Source organism: Calliopsis andreniformis, chromosome 6 (assembly GCF_051401765.1).
Source record: "Calliopsis andreniformis isolate RMS-2024a chromosome 6, iyCalAndr_principal, whole genome shotgun sequence".
In the NCBI taxonomy this organism is placed as follows: Eukaryota; Metazoa; Arthropoda; class Insecta; order Hymenoptera; family Andrenidae; genus Calliopsis; species Calliopsis andreniformis.
In genome coordinates, this window is record NC_135067.1 from 7,982,621 (window position 1) to 7,998,635 (window position 16,015).

General features: G+C 33.3%; 2 protein-coding genes across 2 annotated transcripts in view; one reads left to right on the forward strand and one right to left on the reverse strand.

Annotated features, from left to right (window-relative positions):
* The first annotated feature begins 1,898 nt into the window (after nucleotides 1-1,898).
* Nucleotides 1,899-6,881, forward strand: LOC143180215 (bifunctional 3'-phosphoadenosine 5'-phosphosulfate synthase). Its single transcript, XM_076379778.1, has 10 exons — nucleotides 1,899-1,949; nucleotides 2,320-2,490; nucleotides 2,687-3,212; nucleotides 3,802-3,902; nucleotides 4,105-4,292; nucleotides 4,574-4,820; nucleotides 5,258-5,464; nucleotides 5,728-5,833; nucleotides 6,201-6,377; nucleotides 6,689-6,881. Exons 1-10 carry the CDS (start codon nucleotides 1,899-1,901, stop codon nucleotides 6,790-6,792), a joined length of 1,878 nt encoding a protein of 625 aa, XP_076235893.1. The 3' UTR covers nucleotides 6,793-6,881.
* Nucleotides 6,882-7,032: 151 nt separating this feature from the next.
* The window catches only part of LOC143180213 (protein qui-1), a 37,159-nt gene continuing 28,176 nt past the window's right edge, over nucleotides 7,033-16,015 (reverse strand). The window contains exons 9-20 of the mRNA XM_076379777.1: nucleotides 15,452-15,862; nucleotides 14,602-14,948; nucleotides 13,600-14,130; nucleotides 13,256-13,496; nucleotides 12,510-12,693; nucleotides 11,407-11,881; nucleotides 10,750-11,056; nucleotides 10,287-10,512; nucleotides 9,509-9,704; nucleotides 8,346-8,874; nucleotides 7,506-7,769; nucleotides 7,033-7,293 (exon numbers count right to left, since the gene is read on the reverse strand). Of these exons, the coding sequence (XP_076235892.1) occupies nucleotides 7,280-7,293; nucleotides 7,506-7,769; nucleotides 8,346-8,874; nucleotides 9,509-9,704; nucleotides 10,287-10,512; nucleotides 10,750-11,056; nucleotides 11,407-11,881; nucleotides 12,510-12,693; nucleotides 13,256-13,496; nucleotides 13,600-14,130; nucleotides 14,602-14,948; nucleotides 15,452-15,862 (3,725 nt within the window). The 3' untranslated portion in view covers nucleotides 7,033-7,279. The remainder of the gene's footprint in view (nucleotides 7,294-7,505; nucleotides 7,770-8,345; nucleotides 8,875-9,508; nucleotides 9,705-10,286; nucleotides 10,513-10,749; nucleotides 11,057-11,406; nucleotides 11,882-12,509; nucleotides 12,694-13,255; nucleotides 13,497-13,599; nucleotides 14,131-14,601; nucleotides 14,949-15,451; nucleotides 15,863-16,015) is intronic.

Consider the following 16,015-nt stretch of genomic DNA (forward strand, 5'->3'; position numbering starts at 1 on the left):
TTCATTTAGTATCACCACTTGTATCTTGTACTACCAATTTTGAGACATCCTGTAGAATATTTGCACAGAGTGTATGTAAAGTGTACAAGTTATAACATCTAAAGTCAAATTATCTTTAAATAATTAAATATATCATATAATTAATTAGATGAACCCAGTTACGTCTTTAACTAAATATTAGGTTGCAGTTACACTGTGGTTTTCTGATGAACTGATTTTCTGACGAATATGTTTGAACTTGCCTCATTTACACGATAAATAGTTCGAACATATTCGTCAGAACACGTATTCATTGTAACTACAGATATAATATGTCTAAACATATTATATCAAGTATGCGCAATTGTGTACAGAACTTTATGATTATCAAAAAACAAAGCATATTAATAATACAAAATGTTTGCCATTTTTCTCCAAATTAGTTAGCTACTACAAAGAACTACTGATATTTGTTAATAAAGTAGAAAGTATTTCGTTTTACTTGCATGTTGTTATTTTTCAGTAGTTGGGAATAAAGAAATTAAATAAGATTTTTTATTTCTATTATACTATATAACATATGACTGCAATGGAAAAGAGGGTTAAGAGACAGTAGGTAATTTTGTAATTAAGAAATTCTTCTGTTTCAAATAGTCGATTCATAACCGACTTTCAAGATACTTTTTTCCGAACTTCGCAAAAATACACTTGTTGCGCTCTCGAGAAACTAGATCATGGATTATTATTAGTCATGTGTTTTCTCCCTTTTTTATTTACCATGAAAAATGTGTGTATAACGCATACGAATCGCTATCGTTCATGCACCAACAAATTTCAGGCGTTCATTTTTACATAACTTCTCCTCTAACTGTTACTAATAAATCGTTTACTATTACTAAGAAATCGTTAATTATCTTCAATTTGTAGCATATTTAAAACATATTATTATCTTTTTAAAAATTGCGTCACATTCTGATATATTTGGTTTCAACTTGTAGTTCTGTGCATTTTAGATATCGCACATGTACTTAAAAAATGACACAACTCAAAAAACGTGATTCTTGAATTACAGTTATAAATCAGTTTGGTAAATGCATCTTTATACATTATAAAAAGTTTACTAACTAAAGACCAAAATTATAGAATTTATTCAGAGAACTCTTCAAATGTAACTTACAAATTATTTAACTAGAAAATCATTTAATGCAAGTAACACATAACTATTTTTGAGACTAATTATTCATGAAAGATAATTTTTATTAAGTAAAACTATTCTTTATGTCAACATAATGTATTTAATAAATAATTTTTCGCAGAAATATATTTTTTTTAGTTGTGTCATTTTTGTAATACACATGCGATATTTGAATCCCAGAGCCAGAGTGTGTTAAGTTCACTTGTTTTCTGTGTGACTTATCACACATTGATTTTGGGGTCCAGATATAGTTTTCAGATTATTTAAAACTGGCTAATTTTGGACTTGTACTGTTCTTCGACTCACCGATTCGTATATTTTTTCCCAGTTTTAGTAGAATGTGGATAGTTGTCAAGTATATTCATTATTTTTAATATTCAAGACTTCCCATGAAATTCCTTGATCCCACTACCAGCTTCAGTTACTTTCGTTTCACTTTCTCGCTTGACAGAATCTTCCGCAGTCAACGCCGAACTATGTATCGACGCGCTTTCTTTCTTTGCATACCTCACAATTGATGAAATAGTTTAAACAATGCTACTATCTTTGTTTATAAACCGCGAGGTTGGTGTTTAAGTTTTGCTAAATTATTACAATCTGTCAATGAGAATCAATCGACCATTGAAGAAAGGATTAAATTAATTTAAAAGACCGAATATAAGAAGGAGAAAATACTTAGTAATAAAGTAATTTGTAGGCAGTGATTTTAAATATTATTTAAACCATGGGAATGAACGTGAATTCTTTGCTGGAAGATCGCAGTGCTCAGAAGAAGGTAGATCAGCTATCATTTATCCTTCTGTTTTTGATTTTATTTCTGTTCGATTATGCATTATGCAACATACTTGAGCCTATATTAATTGAAATACAATAAAAAGTAATTATTTTAATAATGAATTATTACTTTTATTTTATAAGTAACATAAAGAACGTAACTTTATTTTACTTTTAGTTCAAATAAATTATTTTCAAACGATTTTTTACTTCAATTATACTACATATGTTACTTCAATTATCTACATTGGAGTCATTGTGTTCATAAAGTGGAATAACTATCGTTAACGAAATGAATGTTTCGTGAAAATATTTCTGTCTACAAAATCTCATTTTGTTTGATTATTGATGCATCATTTATATGTTCATAGATTCTTGCGACAAATGTGACACAACAGGTACACCATGTGTCGAGGGAGAAACGAGGAGAAGCTTGTGGGAAATATCAAGGATTTCGTGGATGTACAATTTGGTTAACGGGACTTTCAGGTGCTGGAAAGACATCGATTTCATTTCAACTCGAAAATTATCTCATATCTCAGGTAAAGTTGAGTGACTCATACGATGTTTACAAAAATCAAATTAATTCACTTCTTAACCACTATGAATATGCCAAACAAAATCGAAAAAATGAAGTTAATCATTTGGTCTTTGGCTTGTATCATATTCTCTAATTATGACTATTATATTCTTAGGTTTTTAGAAATTAAACACTTTCAATTTACTCACTTTTTTCAGGGCATACCAGCCTACAGTCTTGACGGTGACAATATCCGCAGAGGTTTAAATCGAAATCTCGGTTTCACGAAAGAAGATCGCGAAGAAAACGTTCGAAGAGTAGCGGAAGTGGCCAAACTCTTTGCAGATTGCGGCATAATCACCATTTGCAGTTTCCTCTCCCCCTTCGAGGCCGACAGGCAATTCGTCAGGAAGGTTCACGAAGAATCGAATTTGAAATTCTTCGAGATCTTCGTAAAGGCTTCTCTCGAAGTTTGCGAATCGAGGGACGTGAAAGGATTGTACAAGAAGGCCAGAAAGGGTATTATAAGAAGTTTCACTGGAGTCGGCCAAGAATATGAAGTACCCAGGCGTCCTGATCTTGTTGTGGACACTGAAGTTCAAACTCTGGAAAAATCTACAAAGTTGGTGATCGAACTTTTGGAAAAGGAAGGAATTATTCCAAGTATTTGCGAATCTGTAGAGGAGTTGTTCGTCGAGAGCGATAGGATCGAAGACGTTAGAAGGGAAGCTGAGAATCTTATGAGTACGTTTCTATATTACTTATTCAAAATGTATTTCTTTTCATTCAGTACACTTTTAAAAATATTAGATTATCCCATAAGAAACGTGGCTTCCTGTTATATATTTTAACTAAAAAAATGAAGAATCATTCGGAGAAGAGCCTAAAAAATTATCTGACAAGAAAGAAGTGGTAGTAGAATATAATGTTCAACAGAGCTGTGGCTAAAAACAACAGTAAACATTAAGTTCTTTACGAATAAAATAATTTTTAAAAGCATTGTTGGTGGGATGACCTAATATTTAGAAAATTATGTTTTCTCATATATTTGCTTCAATTGTGTAGGTATAAATTTTGTAATGAAAAATACTAATAGATACATTATGCAAGACCTTGATACTTGTATACATTTGTAGCTTTATTTTTCTACATTCATCGAGGTTTTACTATGTAGCCATACATTCTTTGGTTAATAACTGATAATTATAAGTGCGTATGCAAGATTTACAGTAAATAAAACTTGTTTAATTAATATAGTTTCTTCTCGAATAAGTTAAGCATCAATTATGATAATTAATCGGGATTTACTCTATACAACTTTTTGATTTCAAAGGCATCGAGATTACGGATATCGATTTGCAATGGGTCCAAGTGCTTGCGGAAGGCTGGGCAAGTCCTCTCAGAGGTTTTATGAGGGAGGATGAGTACCTACAGGTGAAGATATTTCAGTTGGATCATGCAAAATATATTATTTTTTTATTGAAATTATAACTAAACGCTGTGTACCTATTGTTTTAATAATCCATACAAATAAAATAAAATAGAATAAAAAAAGAATTGAAAATTAGGCTTATTCTATCTGACAACATTTTTGCAATCGATTTTTGTATCTAATAAAAAAACATTTTTTCATTAGTGCCAACACTTCAAGACCCTGCAGCGAAATGGAAATATTATCAACCAATCGATTCCAATTGTTCTTCCAGTTGACACAACTCAGAAGGAAAGATGTAATAATGTATCAGCATTAACTCTGAAGCATCAAGGCCGACCTATTGCAATTTTACGTAGACCAGAATTTTTTCCTCATCGAAAGGAAGAAAGGTTCTAAAATATTCTAAATTATTCTTTTTATGAGCATACCTAAGTTTTTGGAAAATGGGATCTTTAATATGAAGATATAAAATAAGAATAAAAATTTTAATTGATAAAGCTGAAAATTTAAAATTATTTTAAAATTGTTTTAAAGATATTGAAGAAGAAATACATTTTGGTCCCTGTGACTCCACTTTAGTATGTTAAGGGTTCAATATATGTTTGTGCAAATTAATTTTTGCTTTTTTCATTTAAGATTCCTAATTTCTAATAAAAGGAAATTGTAATAGATGTTGCAGACAATATGGAACGAATGATTCGGGTCATCCATATGTTAAAATGATTCAAACATCGGGCGATTGGTTAGTTGGTGGAGACTTAGAGGTTTTTGAAAGAATTCGATGGAACGATGGTCTTGACAAATACAGACTTACTCCCAATGAGATACGGAAGAAGTGTAATGAAATGAGCGCTGATGCTGTATTTGCTTTTCAATTAAGGAACCCTGTGCATAATGGTCATGCACTCCTAATGCAGGTTTGGTTAATTAATATTAGGTGCTTTATTTAATTACGTTATTTGTATGCGCTGTTCTGCATTTGTGTAGCGAAAAAGTGTTCCTGTTCTTAATTAATACTAAGTAAATTACTTTTCAATAACTACGGCCTTATTAGAGGTATTAGAAATTTTAAGGGGTGATTTTACAAGTCAAAATAGGACGAAAATCAAAAATCATGGAATTGGATTTGCAGCTTCGTTTTAGAGTTATTAACTATTGTAGGGACACCTAAAATACGCCTGAAATATGTCTGACTTGGGACTTATTTTACTGGCAGCGTGCATTAGTTGGGTGAGACACGGCAAAGTCAGTAGAATAAGTCCCGAGTCAGAAATAAAAATTTATGAGCAAAGTTTTATATTAGCATAATATCGATTTGTAATGAAAGCAAAGAATAAAATAAAGTTATTACTAGGATACGAGAAAATACCTTGTGGAAGAACGTGGATTCAAAAAGCCAGTTCTTCTGCTACATCCTTTGGGGGGATGGACGAAGGAAGACGATGTTCCATTGTCAGTAAGAATAAATCAACATCAAAGTGTTTTGGAAGAAGGTGTGCTGCATCCAGATACTATTCTTGCTATATTCCCAAGTCCAATGATGTATGCTGGACCTACTGAGGTATTAACAATTTTTCTGGTTAATACTGGAAGTTTTAAACTATAGCAGAGAAGAATATTCATAATTCGTTGGCTTCGATTTTCAATTGATCATATTATTTTCAATATAATATTCAGCTTAATCTATTTTTAGCATAACATCAGGCTATTTTTTGCTGTATAAATATGTACATCATAGTACTAGTTTTTCTATTATTATACTTTGATATTTCTTATATAAATAGATCGATTTTTCAGTGAAGAATGTTAATATTCTTTTTGTAGGTTCAGTGGCATGCTAAAGCAAGAATGATAGGTGGTGCAAATTTTTACATTGTTGGTCGTGATCCAGCAGGCTTGCCGCATCCAGATAAATCTAAAACTCCAGATGGTAAAACCTCATTTTTATTTATTTGTTATACTGCAATGTAACAAATTTTACAAGTTCATTCATATATGTTAAGCGAACGTCTACATTAGGGGGGTATTTCTGCTTGTATTTCTTCGACTTTAGGCGATCTTCAAAATAAAGAATTATTATACAATTACAGACCAAGAATTTAGAAATTTTTCTTACATATTCAGTCATTTTTCAAGATGGCACAATGTAATTTTCATTTATTTAATAGACAGTTTTTACAGCGTAATTTTTATTATTCAAGTTATTGCATAATGCATGTTTCCTGCACTATATTTTCTAATAAATGAATGAATGAAGAGATATACCATGAAGTAAATTCTTCTTGATTCTGATTTAGGCAATTTATATGATCCTACGCACGGCTCGAGAGTCCTGTCGATGGCACCAGGTCTCCAGAATCTTGAAATAATCCCATTTAGGGTAGCTGCATACGATAACAGGGCAAGAAAGATGGCATTTTTTGAACCAGAACGATCTCAGGATTTCAGTTTCATATCGGGAACTAAAATGCGAGGTTTGTTTTTTTTAATAATTTGTAATTAGATTAGTATGGCAACATACATATTACATTGTAAAATAGTAAAAAAATTCAAGTTTTTCTTCTGAAAATGATAATATTAATTTTTTCAAAGTAAAAAATTTTAAAACTTAAATCTAGAAAAAGGTAATATTTTTCGTTATAACATTTATTTTCTTAGTAACACTTTCCGTGAACAGCTTTCTTGTGAAATTATAAGTGAAGATAAATTCTTCACAATAAAAATTTTTTACACAATAATTTAATTATCTGATTTATTTATATTGATACAAATTTCCTTGTTTCAGAATTAGCAAAATCTGGTGAACAGCCACCAGAAGGATTCATGGCACCGAAGGCTTGGAGAATTGTTGCAAATTATTACAAAGAAAAATCGAACAATGGATTGTAATCTATACACATAATTTTCACGCGAATACTTTATAACGGACAAATTTTATAGAATTAAATTATTAATTAAGAATTAAAGTATCATCGATGTTACTAACACAGTGTTTTGTTATGCAAATAGATATATTCTTGTAAAAAAAAAACAAAAATTTTATTAAAAAACAAGCAAATACGTAAACGTAATTTATTTATACTCTCCATTAGAAACGATCCTTGAAAAGGTGGGGATGAAAGATAAAAATAAATAACTTTCATTTATTTCTTCTCTAATATCGATATACATGTGTATTCATATATTTATATATAGATTTATATTTATTGCATCAGACACGAAATATTCGTAATTTAGTTTCTTATAAGGACGTACTCTTTTTTTTTATAACATTTTCTCCTTTTTTATTTTCTCGAAAGACGATCGGAAGATAGAAAGGTACAACGATTAAGACTTTTCAAGACTTAGTCCGTTTATTTTCTAATGAAATATTACTTTAATCTGGTACACCTGAAAAGAATTTTGTTAAACAAGTTAAAGACACTTCAATGTCTACTTCACAAACCACGTTTCTCAACTGAATCGGTGAGTTGAAGAACAGTACAAGAAAATGGTTAATTTTGACTTGTACTGTTCTTCAATTTATCGATCGAATTGTGAAATCACAGATGTATGAATATGTAAAGTGCTGGTCTACATTTCTGAATAGGGCCGAAACTTACCCTCTTCCTCAGAGTCAGATATTCGTGTAGCTTGTAACGAACTTTGCTTGGACAATGTTCTACCGTAAGAGCGTGGTCTAGAAGGTGGTGACTGTTTATTCCAAAGGGCTTCTAATTGATCGAAATGCTGTGATTGGGCAAGGGCAGCCTGCTCTGGCCCAAGGCCTGATGGGCTATTCGCTAATCCCACTTTACTAATCTCATCCATTGAAGCGCTAACACTAAATCGTCGTTGTAGATTTTCTATCGATGACGTAGATATTCCTAAATACGTAATAAAGGAGCTTACATTCATTGCTTAAAATTATGTATTTATTTATTTATTTTACTCATTACGTCGAAAGCAACTTCTTTTTAAAAACAAAATCTCATGTAAGGAATTACCTTTATTTGTGATTATTGATTAGACATACAGAAAATCTAGAGAAGTGCTAAACTTGAAGAGTAAGTAGTATTAAAAATTGAATCGATTTAAATCTTTCTGTTTTCGTTTTCACTAATAATAAATTAATTATTTATACTCCCGTGCTGAACATAGACCTATCTTTTACTTTTTCTAATAGGTACTATGTCAATACGCCTCAAAAATGGCACTAATTCTTTCTAACACCCTAATTGCCTTTTCTAAACTTCTGATTTGTATATATAACAATTTAGATATATTTAGGTAACATGTTTATAATTACTTTTATATTCACCAAACACTATTTTTAGCGATTATTGCAATTTTATTGGCACCTACAGTATCATATTAGAATTGAGATAAAGAGATAGTTTGAAAAAATCGTAAAGATCATGTAAACTTTACAGTGAATAAATAACACAAAATTCAATACTCACCTGCTGTAAGATGGCCATATTTCCTACGCCACGTGTCACTGTCTAGCGATATCTCCTTCTTTAATAATCTTTTATTGGGCCTCTTTGGGCCAGGTGGTCTCAGATCTCTAACATCGCACCAGGGCGCGACGTAATCTGGTAGCTTAACATACTGTGCTGGCGTATTATGCAAACAGAGAATAGGCATGCACTTATGCTCGAGTAGATGCAAAGCAAGCCTCGAAAGGTCCGTGGCTAATTCGAGACTCAGTACTGGTACGTGCAACATGATGCTGCTCAGGGAACAGCCTTTCTTCGTGTCCCAGATGATCAGACTCTTGTCCTCGCTTCCAGAAGCCGCGAGGGTACCATCGCCCGACAATTTCACGCATGTTATGTAGCCTAAATGACCCTTTAGTGTATGGAGATCTGTTCCAGTGTTGATGTCCCAAACGATGAGGTTCGCGTCTCTGGAGCCAGAGACTACGATGGATTTATCGAGGACGGAAACTGCCACGCAAGTTACATGATCCGTGTGGCCCACTAGGACCTAGATCGAATCATTTACTAATTTTTCCATTGTTTCAGGGGATTAGGAGAAGGTTGCTGAATTTGCCGACGCCTAGATTGGACCACTACTGTAACTTGTGATATATAAACAATTTGCACGATATAATAGGAAATATGTGTTGCTTACATACTGAGTTAATGAAATCATCAGTTCTATACAGCATCAATTTGATGTTTAAATGAACAAGCGTAATTCGTCTTAATAATTGAGATTCTAATATTTTAACATCAAAGTGTAAGTTTTTAAATTGTTTTGAAGTAAGTAGTACAACATTCATTTGTATATATTGAAAGTTCATTAATTAAGCTACAATTTACTGTATTGAGATTAGAACTTTTTCCGAAAAATAAGGTTGAGTGAAGTACTGTGAATTATTTAGTGAAGTTGCCTAGATTATAAATGTCATAATTATAAAAAACTACCTATTTAACTCTTTGCATTGTATCTTAGAAAAAATAAATTACATTATCTTGAAGAAATAAGCAGTAACATTTTTTCCACAACTTCTGAAATATTAGAAATATTTTACTATCAGCCTACAGTAAAAAATATTTCAGTTGCCCAAATTTGGCAACCTTCTCTTATGTTGGTATTAAATGGTGAATTTAAGAACCTGGGATAATTTGCCTCCAGCGAGCTGCCATACTTTCAAGCTCATGTCTATCGAACCTGTAATTAGAGATCGAGAATCTGGTGTGACCACTAAACAAGTAATGTCTTGAGAATGCGACACTTGGTACTTCTCTTCAGGTCCCGCTCCTAAACTCACTATTCGTACTTGATTGTCTCCCGAGCCACATACTGCATACCTGAAAATACATTATTGTAGGCTGAAAAATAAGTGTACGTGATTAAATATAATTATAAGATATTGTGATTAACTATTCCCGATATTCGTTACCAATTACAAACTTTCGTCTCATAAGATAGCTTGCAAAAGCTTCAAGTTAGTTTGCAAGTGTAGTAAGTTCAGTTTGTAAAGGATGCAAGTTGACTTTTCCCAAAAAGAAAGAAGTTGGACTTCTCTCGAGAAAAATTTGTGCAATTTGCGGAAGCAAGATAAGTAGTTGAAAAATAATTAGAAATTTACGTCTAGGCAAGGCTAACAAGAGGAAGGCACGAGTTTGGAAATCGCTTTTGAAACTTCGGATTTCGGATGAAAAATCGAATAACAGATCATACTGTCGTGTGTAAACAAATAAGACTTATTAACAGGGTAGAATCCCTATTAGAGTTTTCTAACACTAGTTGTATATTATAATTTCCACTTATTGTGGTTTCAAAAGTGATCTCTACACCCATGCCTTCCCTTTATAAATAACTCGTGCTCGAAGAAATAGAAAATTAGGAACGCTGTAGAAAGTAAAATTTAATTAATTAGTCATAGGTACCTCATATCAGAGGCAACTGTAAAACAACGGCCTGGACCAGATACTGAATGAATGAGAATGCCAGTGTCAGCAGCCCACACTCGAATTACACCTCCTCTGTCAGAACTGACAATTCTTCGTCCATCGAACATGGCTGTTACGCTCGTAACAGGTGACTGGTGCTTAAATGTAGCTACCACTAAACCTAACGTTAAGCCCCAAACACGAACTGTCTTGTCCTCCGAACCTGTATTAAACGATTTGATAATAAAGCTGCAAACGTGTAATCTAATAAAATTTCATTTGTACTCGAAAACTTCAATCAGAAATAATTCAAACTTTTTAATTCTTCTCTTGATTCGAGTTACAAAAGTCCAATCGTATCTTCAAATATAGATTGGTTTCGTAATATTACATTAAAAATTGTTCTGAGAGCTCTTAGAAGCTACTTTTAGTCGCTTCGCTAATTAAATTTTGTACCTACCTGAAGCAACAAATAAACCAGAAGCGGAGAATGCGATGCACGTGACGCTGGCAATATGTCCCTCGAAAGTGGAAAGCAACTCGTGGGTGTTCAGTTGCCAAAGGTTCACGAGAGAATCAACGCCACCGGTAACTGCCATTGCTCCATCCCTGGATATGTCCAAACAAGAGATAGGAGCTGTATGGGGGTGCAGGAATTCTTGTTTACCAGATTTTGGGGGTTTCGAGGGCGCCTCTTCTCCACGAAAGCTCCAATACGTGACTCGGTCCCCGGCAGCAGTTATCAGAAAGTCGTCCTTTTCTGTTACCTTTTCAGACAAATTGATTCTATCAATCCATCATTTCTTACATTGTCATTTTTTTCAATACTGTTTTTCATGATCAATTATTAGGGGATTGTTTGTGTAACTAAAATAAGGAGAGAGTAATCATTTTAATTTTCAAGTTGACCTTATGAACAATTTCAATTACCTTATTACCTATTTTTAGTTTAGTTTCAGAAAATTCCGATCAGAAACTTAATAATTCAAACTTTTTAGTTCTTGTTATTTTAAAGAAAATATCAAAAATGCTATTCTAAAGAAACTAAAATATCTGGAAATTTTTCAGAGTATTGAAAAAATTACTCGAAATATTTAAGCTCCAAATTTCCTCTCACCTTAACTGCAGTAACGTCTGACGAGGGGTTTGCAGGCAAAGTTTTTATCAATCTTCCGCTGTGCATATCGAAAACAGAGATCTTGCCCTTCGTTCCACCAGCAATGGCTCTCCTGCAGTCCCTCGCCAAGCAAAGACTCTTAATTTCATCTTGATGACCTCTCAACGTGTGAATCTCTGTTCCCGTTGCCAGAGACCTCAGGTACAGTTTCTGGTTTTCGCAGGCGGCCAGCAAGAATACAGAATCCGCCGACACGTCTAGCATTGTCACTGGCGAAGGCAAGACGATGCTCTTCAACAACGTGAATCTTTCCAAACACCATAAACAGACGGTGCAATCTGCCGAACCAGAGACGAGAATCTCCCCAGCAGAATCGACGCGGATGGAAGTCACTGGTCCTCGGTGATGATCAACTTTGATCAAGACCTCGCCAGTTAGCAAGCTCGTGACAATTATTCTTGAATCCTCACCTCCACTAAATAGAATAAAGAAATATTGAAGAGTTTTATTCGTAGCGATCAAAAAGTTAAAATAGTCGCAAGTCAATTTGCTTCGATTATAATGAAGCAAAGTTATCTTTATTTTGTTAAAATAGTAACGAAATTTGTTATCCAACCTTGATTAGGGATAAATAATATTTAATCTATTTTAGTATCACTAATCGAAATGTTATTTTAGTTTAATTTAATAACTACGTTTGACATGTGTAAATTATAGGTACATTAACTATATTAATTTACATCCATTTGATGAATGTCTCACTGTTCAGGCTTTTGATCTTTTGGGAGGAATTTCTGAAGGTTTTGCAAGCAGCCCAGTTAGCTTCATTAGGAATTCTTTTTTTAGCTGATACTAATGTTAGTTATGGCAACTGAAACAATTTGAATCGCTCCGAATCTGTATAAGTGTACCATGAAAAATTCAAATTACTTTGAAAATGTTTTAGAATTTAGAACTCCTGAAAGTCTTGAAAATTCCTTTCAAAAAGTTGCGGTTTACAACTTTAAAATCTCAAACGTGAGAACTAAATGATAACGAGTCGCGAAAGCTTCAAAATATCTGATGAGTATCTATTTCTAAAAAAGTTAAGTAAACTTTCAAACCTGACAATCACAGAATTCTTGAGGGCTGCTGTTAGGGACAGGACAGGAGCGATGTGCTCCTGAATTCTCAGCTTTAAAGTTAATTCTTTCATGTCCCACACTATAATGGAAGTATCTTCAGAGCCTGTCAGGAGATATTGGGAGTGTTGCGTAACAGCTAAACACGAGATTGGATTCGAATGACCTGAAAAGATTTAATACGACCATTTTTTATTCAGTTTGCAAAAATTAAATTATAATGATTCAGTTTATCTTTCTGGGACAGTAACTCAATCGATGAAACTATTTATTCAGTCAACTTCAAATTTGTAAAATTCATTCTTCATAAATGTAGGTTACGATTTTTAAATAAATTTGAAAAATTAGAAAACGGTAGCGTTCGAAGGAAAAAATTTTTCATTGAAAAATATGAACTTTAAATGTTCTTAACATGTTAATAAATTAAGGTATTAAAAAAAGGCATACATTATTTTATAAATAATTTTGTAAGGAATAATTTGTTCAAATTTGAAAATAGTTGAATGAATAGTTTCAGAGATCTGCTAGATGTGAGAGTAAAAAATGTGGTTTCAAGAAAACTACCTTTAAAGTTTTAAGTTTACATTATTTTGAATATACAGTTATAGAACATACAGCCCTTCTTAATACTGTAGCTTCATTAATTATTCCAATTTTTAAAAATCCATTCGCCAAATCATTCTACAGATACGCAACTGAATAAAATATGTACTTCACATTTAAAGTACCTTTGAACGTGTGAACCAGCTGACCAGACATCACGTGCCAGAGTTGAGCATCGCCTTGGAAAGGAACAATAATAACATGCTGACCAGACGGAGCAGCCTCAACAAGTTTCACCCCTTGTGGACAAGACAGAGTGCGAATTTGGAGAGGCAAAGGTGGCTGAAGCCAACCATTTAGTGGTACCAATAGCGGCGCAGTGAAACCATCGCACCAAGCCATTGCCGCTGTAACCATTCTACTAACCTGGAACAAAAAATTCGTCATTTATAAATATTTAAATTTACTGTTAGCTGGAACATCCAGTATAACTTCCCAAACAAGATACTCTAGGTACACAGTTACTCACCAAGTCACCACCATCTTCAGCAACAGGTCTCAGCCAACAAATAAGTTGAGCTCCCAGTTGTAGAGGGTCCCTGGTTAAAATATCGCTGGCTTTCCTCACAGTATAGTAAACTAGCTCCAAATCCCTCTCAAGAAGATATCTCCTCGAGTGTTCTAGAACACACCTCAGATAACTAACAGAGATCATTTGAACCGCCGCAAGAAGGAAATCGAAGGCGCAGACTGCTAGCTTTTTCAATTTCTCCACGTCGCCAGCTCGTAAAAGGTGCAACCAAGCTTCCTCAACGTGCCTCAAAGTGTACGTTGTATTGTGCGATCTCGGTCTACTTTGAAACGGCGTTTCCTTCTTAGGCGTCTCTTCCTCTGGAGATGACTTGTCGTCCTTCTCTTCGAAGTCTTCCGAAAAGAAAAGCTCCGCGAGTTCGCCGTGGTAGCTCTTCAGGATTTCTTGATTGGGGAAATACCTCTTTCGAGCCAGATCTCGAATTGTGTATCGCCACGAGAAAAGTAACTTTCCACTTAAAACTCGAACCTTGAATTGAAAATATCGACTCTTGGTATCGATAATGATCAATAGACTACAGATTTTTATGTTTTTTTGGATATTTGAAATATGCAAAAAGTTAGAGAATGCATACAATATTCAATAACATAGAAAATATGAAAAATAGCAAAAATTAATCCTTCATTTCGTATTCTAGGTTTCCCAAAAATTTGAAAACATTGTAGGACATCTATTAAAGTCCTTACATTATATAGTTGTTATCAAAGGCAAATGCTTAACACATTCTTCAATAAAAAAGAGAACTCAAAGAGAAATTTAAAAATGCTTAATTTTGCTTATATCGAGAGTTTAGAAAATAGAAAGATATAGAAGGCGCATTTACAATTTTTTCTAAGGAAAATTATCCTAAAAAAAATAGCTTGCAACAAGAAAATATTCTCTCTAGAAAAACGAGCCAGATTTCCTATAAAAAGACTAAAAATTCTTGTTTTAAATTACCCTCAAAAATTCGTCGAACGATCTTCTAACCAAGCACCATGTTGAGAAATTGAAAACTCCTTGTTCGAGAAATAAAGGTCCATCGCCTCCAGTTGGCATGATCATCTCGAGGACTTCCGTTTCAGATAAACCATATTCTGTGGATGCCAAAATCGAGCCAATTCTGTCTGCAGCATACTCGCCTACGAGTTTCTCTAACGTGTCAAACACAGTTTCCGTTTCGTTCAAATCGGTGGTCGAATCTTGGAGTTCGATTAAAATGTCACTGCCGCGTAATCTTTCCTTTTGCATGGGCGTTAGGCGCAACATTTCCGGCGGAAGTGCAGTTGTTACCACCAAATGCAACCCTAAAACAAACGTTACAAATTATGTTTATTTGTAGTTTTACCATAATTTCAATTCTCTCGAAACAAATCCTTCAGAAGAATTAATTTAATATGCAATATTGCAAATTAGATTAAAATTTCTTATGTGTTGTTTTAACTTAATTGAAAGTTTAATGCATGTAATAAATCAATTAATTTGATAAAGTAAAGTATAGTACTAAAAGTAGTGTTTTAAGAAATTGATATGAAAAAGCAAATTTTTTCTTAAATAATGTAAACAAAAATAATATTGATATGTTTCAATTTTATTTTGTCCTGAAGTGTATCTTTTCTTAAGTTTTTATTTATGTAGGTGGTCCACATATGTCCTTCAATTTTTATAATAATTTTATTCCAATCAAATACTATTAAAATTTAGTAAAATAAAAATTTGAAAAGGAAAATAATTTTCTATTTATAGAGAACTACTACGATTAATAAAATGTTAAATGTAAATAAATAAAATAATGAATTTTTTATATTACCTGGTGGTAATGTTAATGGTAGCCATGATAAAGCAGCAACGATATCGCATTCCAAGGGGTGCAATCGATGAAGATCATCGATGAGGATCACTAACTGTTCTTTCATTGGCTCTTGCTCGATTCGTCTGATAATTTGACCCAGCCAGATGTTCAAATAAAGGGGGTCAAAGGAAGCATCTTTGGGAAGATTTCCGTCCAATAGACCAGAAAGGAAGCCGATATGCTGACAGAGCACTCGAAGCAACTCCAAACTGTACGCTGATCGAGGCGTTGAAGAGCAGAGTCGGACGACTTGAAAGGTTGTGCAATTCAACCAAGAAGACACATCCGTGTAAATTCTAGAGAGCAACGATGACTTCCCAGAGTATTTGCCCCCTTTTATCAATATCGGTCCGTGTTTCTGCGATTTACCTGTTGAATATTTTAGATTGGATTCCTTTATACAAATACTGAAGAATTTTTTAACGAAAAACTAAATTATCATTTAATAATTACGTCAAAAGAATAATTACGAATTAAAATGTTGCTTAGTTCTTGTTCACTTTGTAAATGTCCTAATAGATA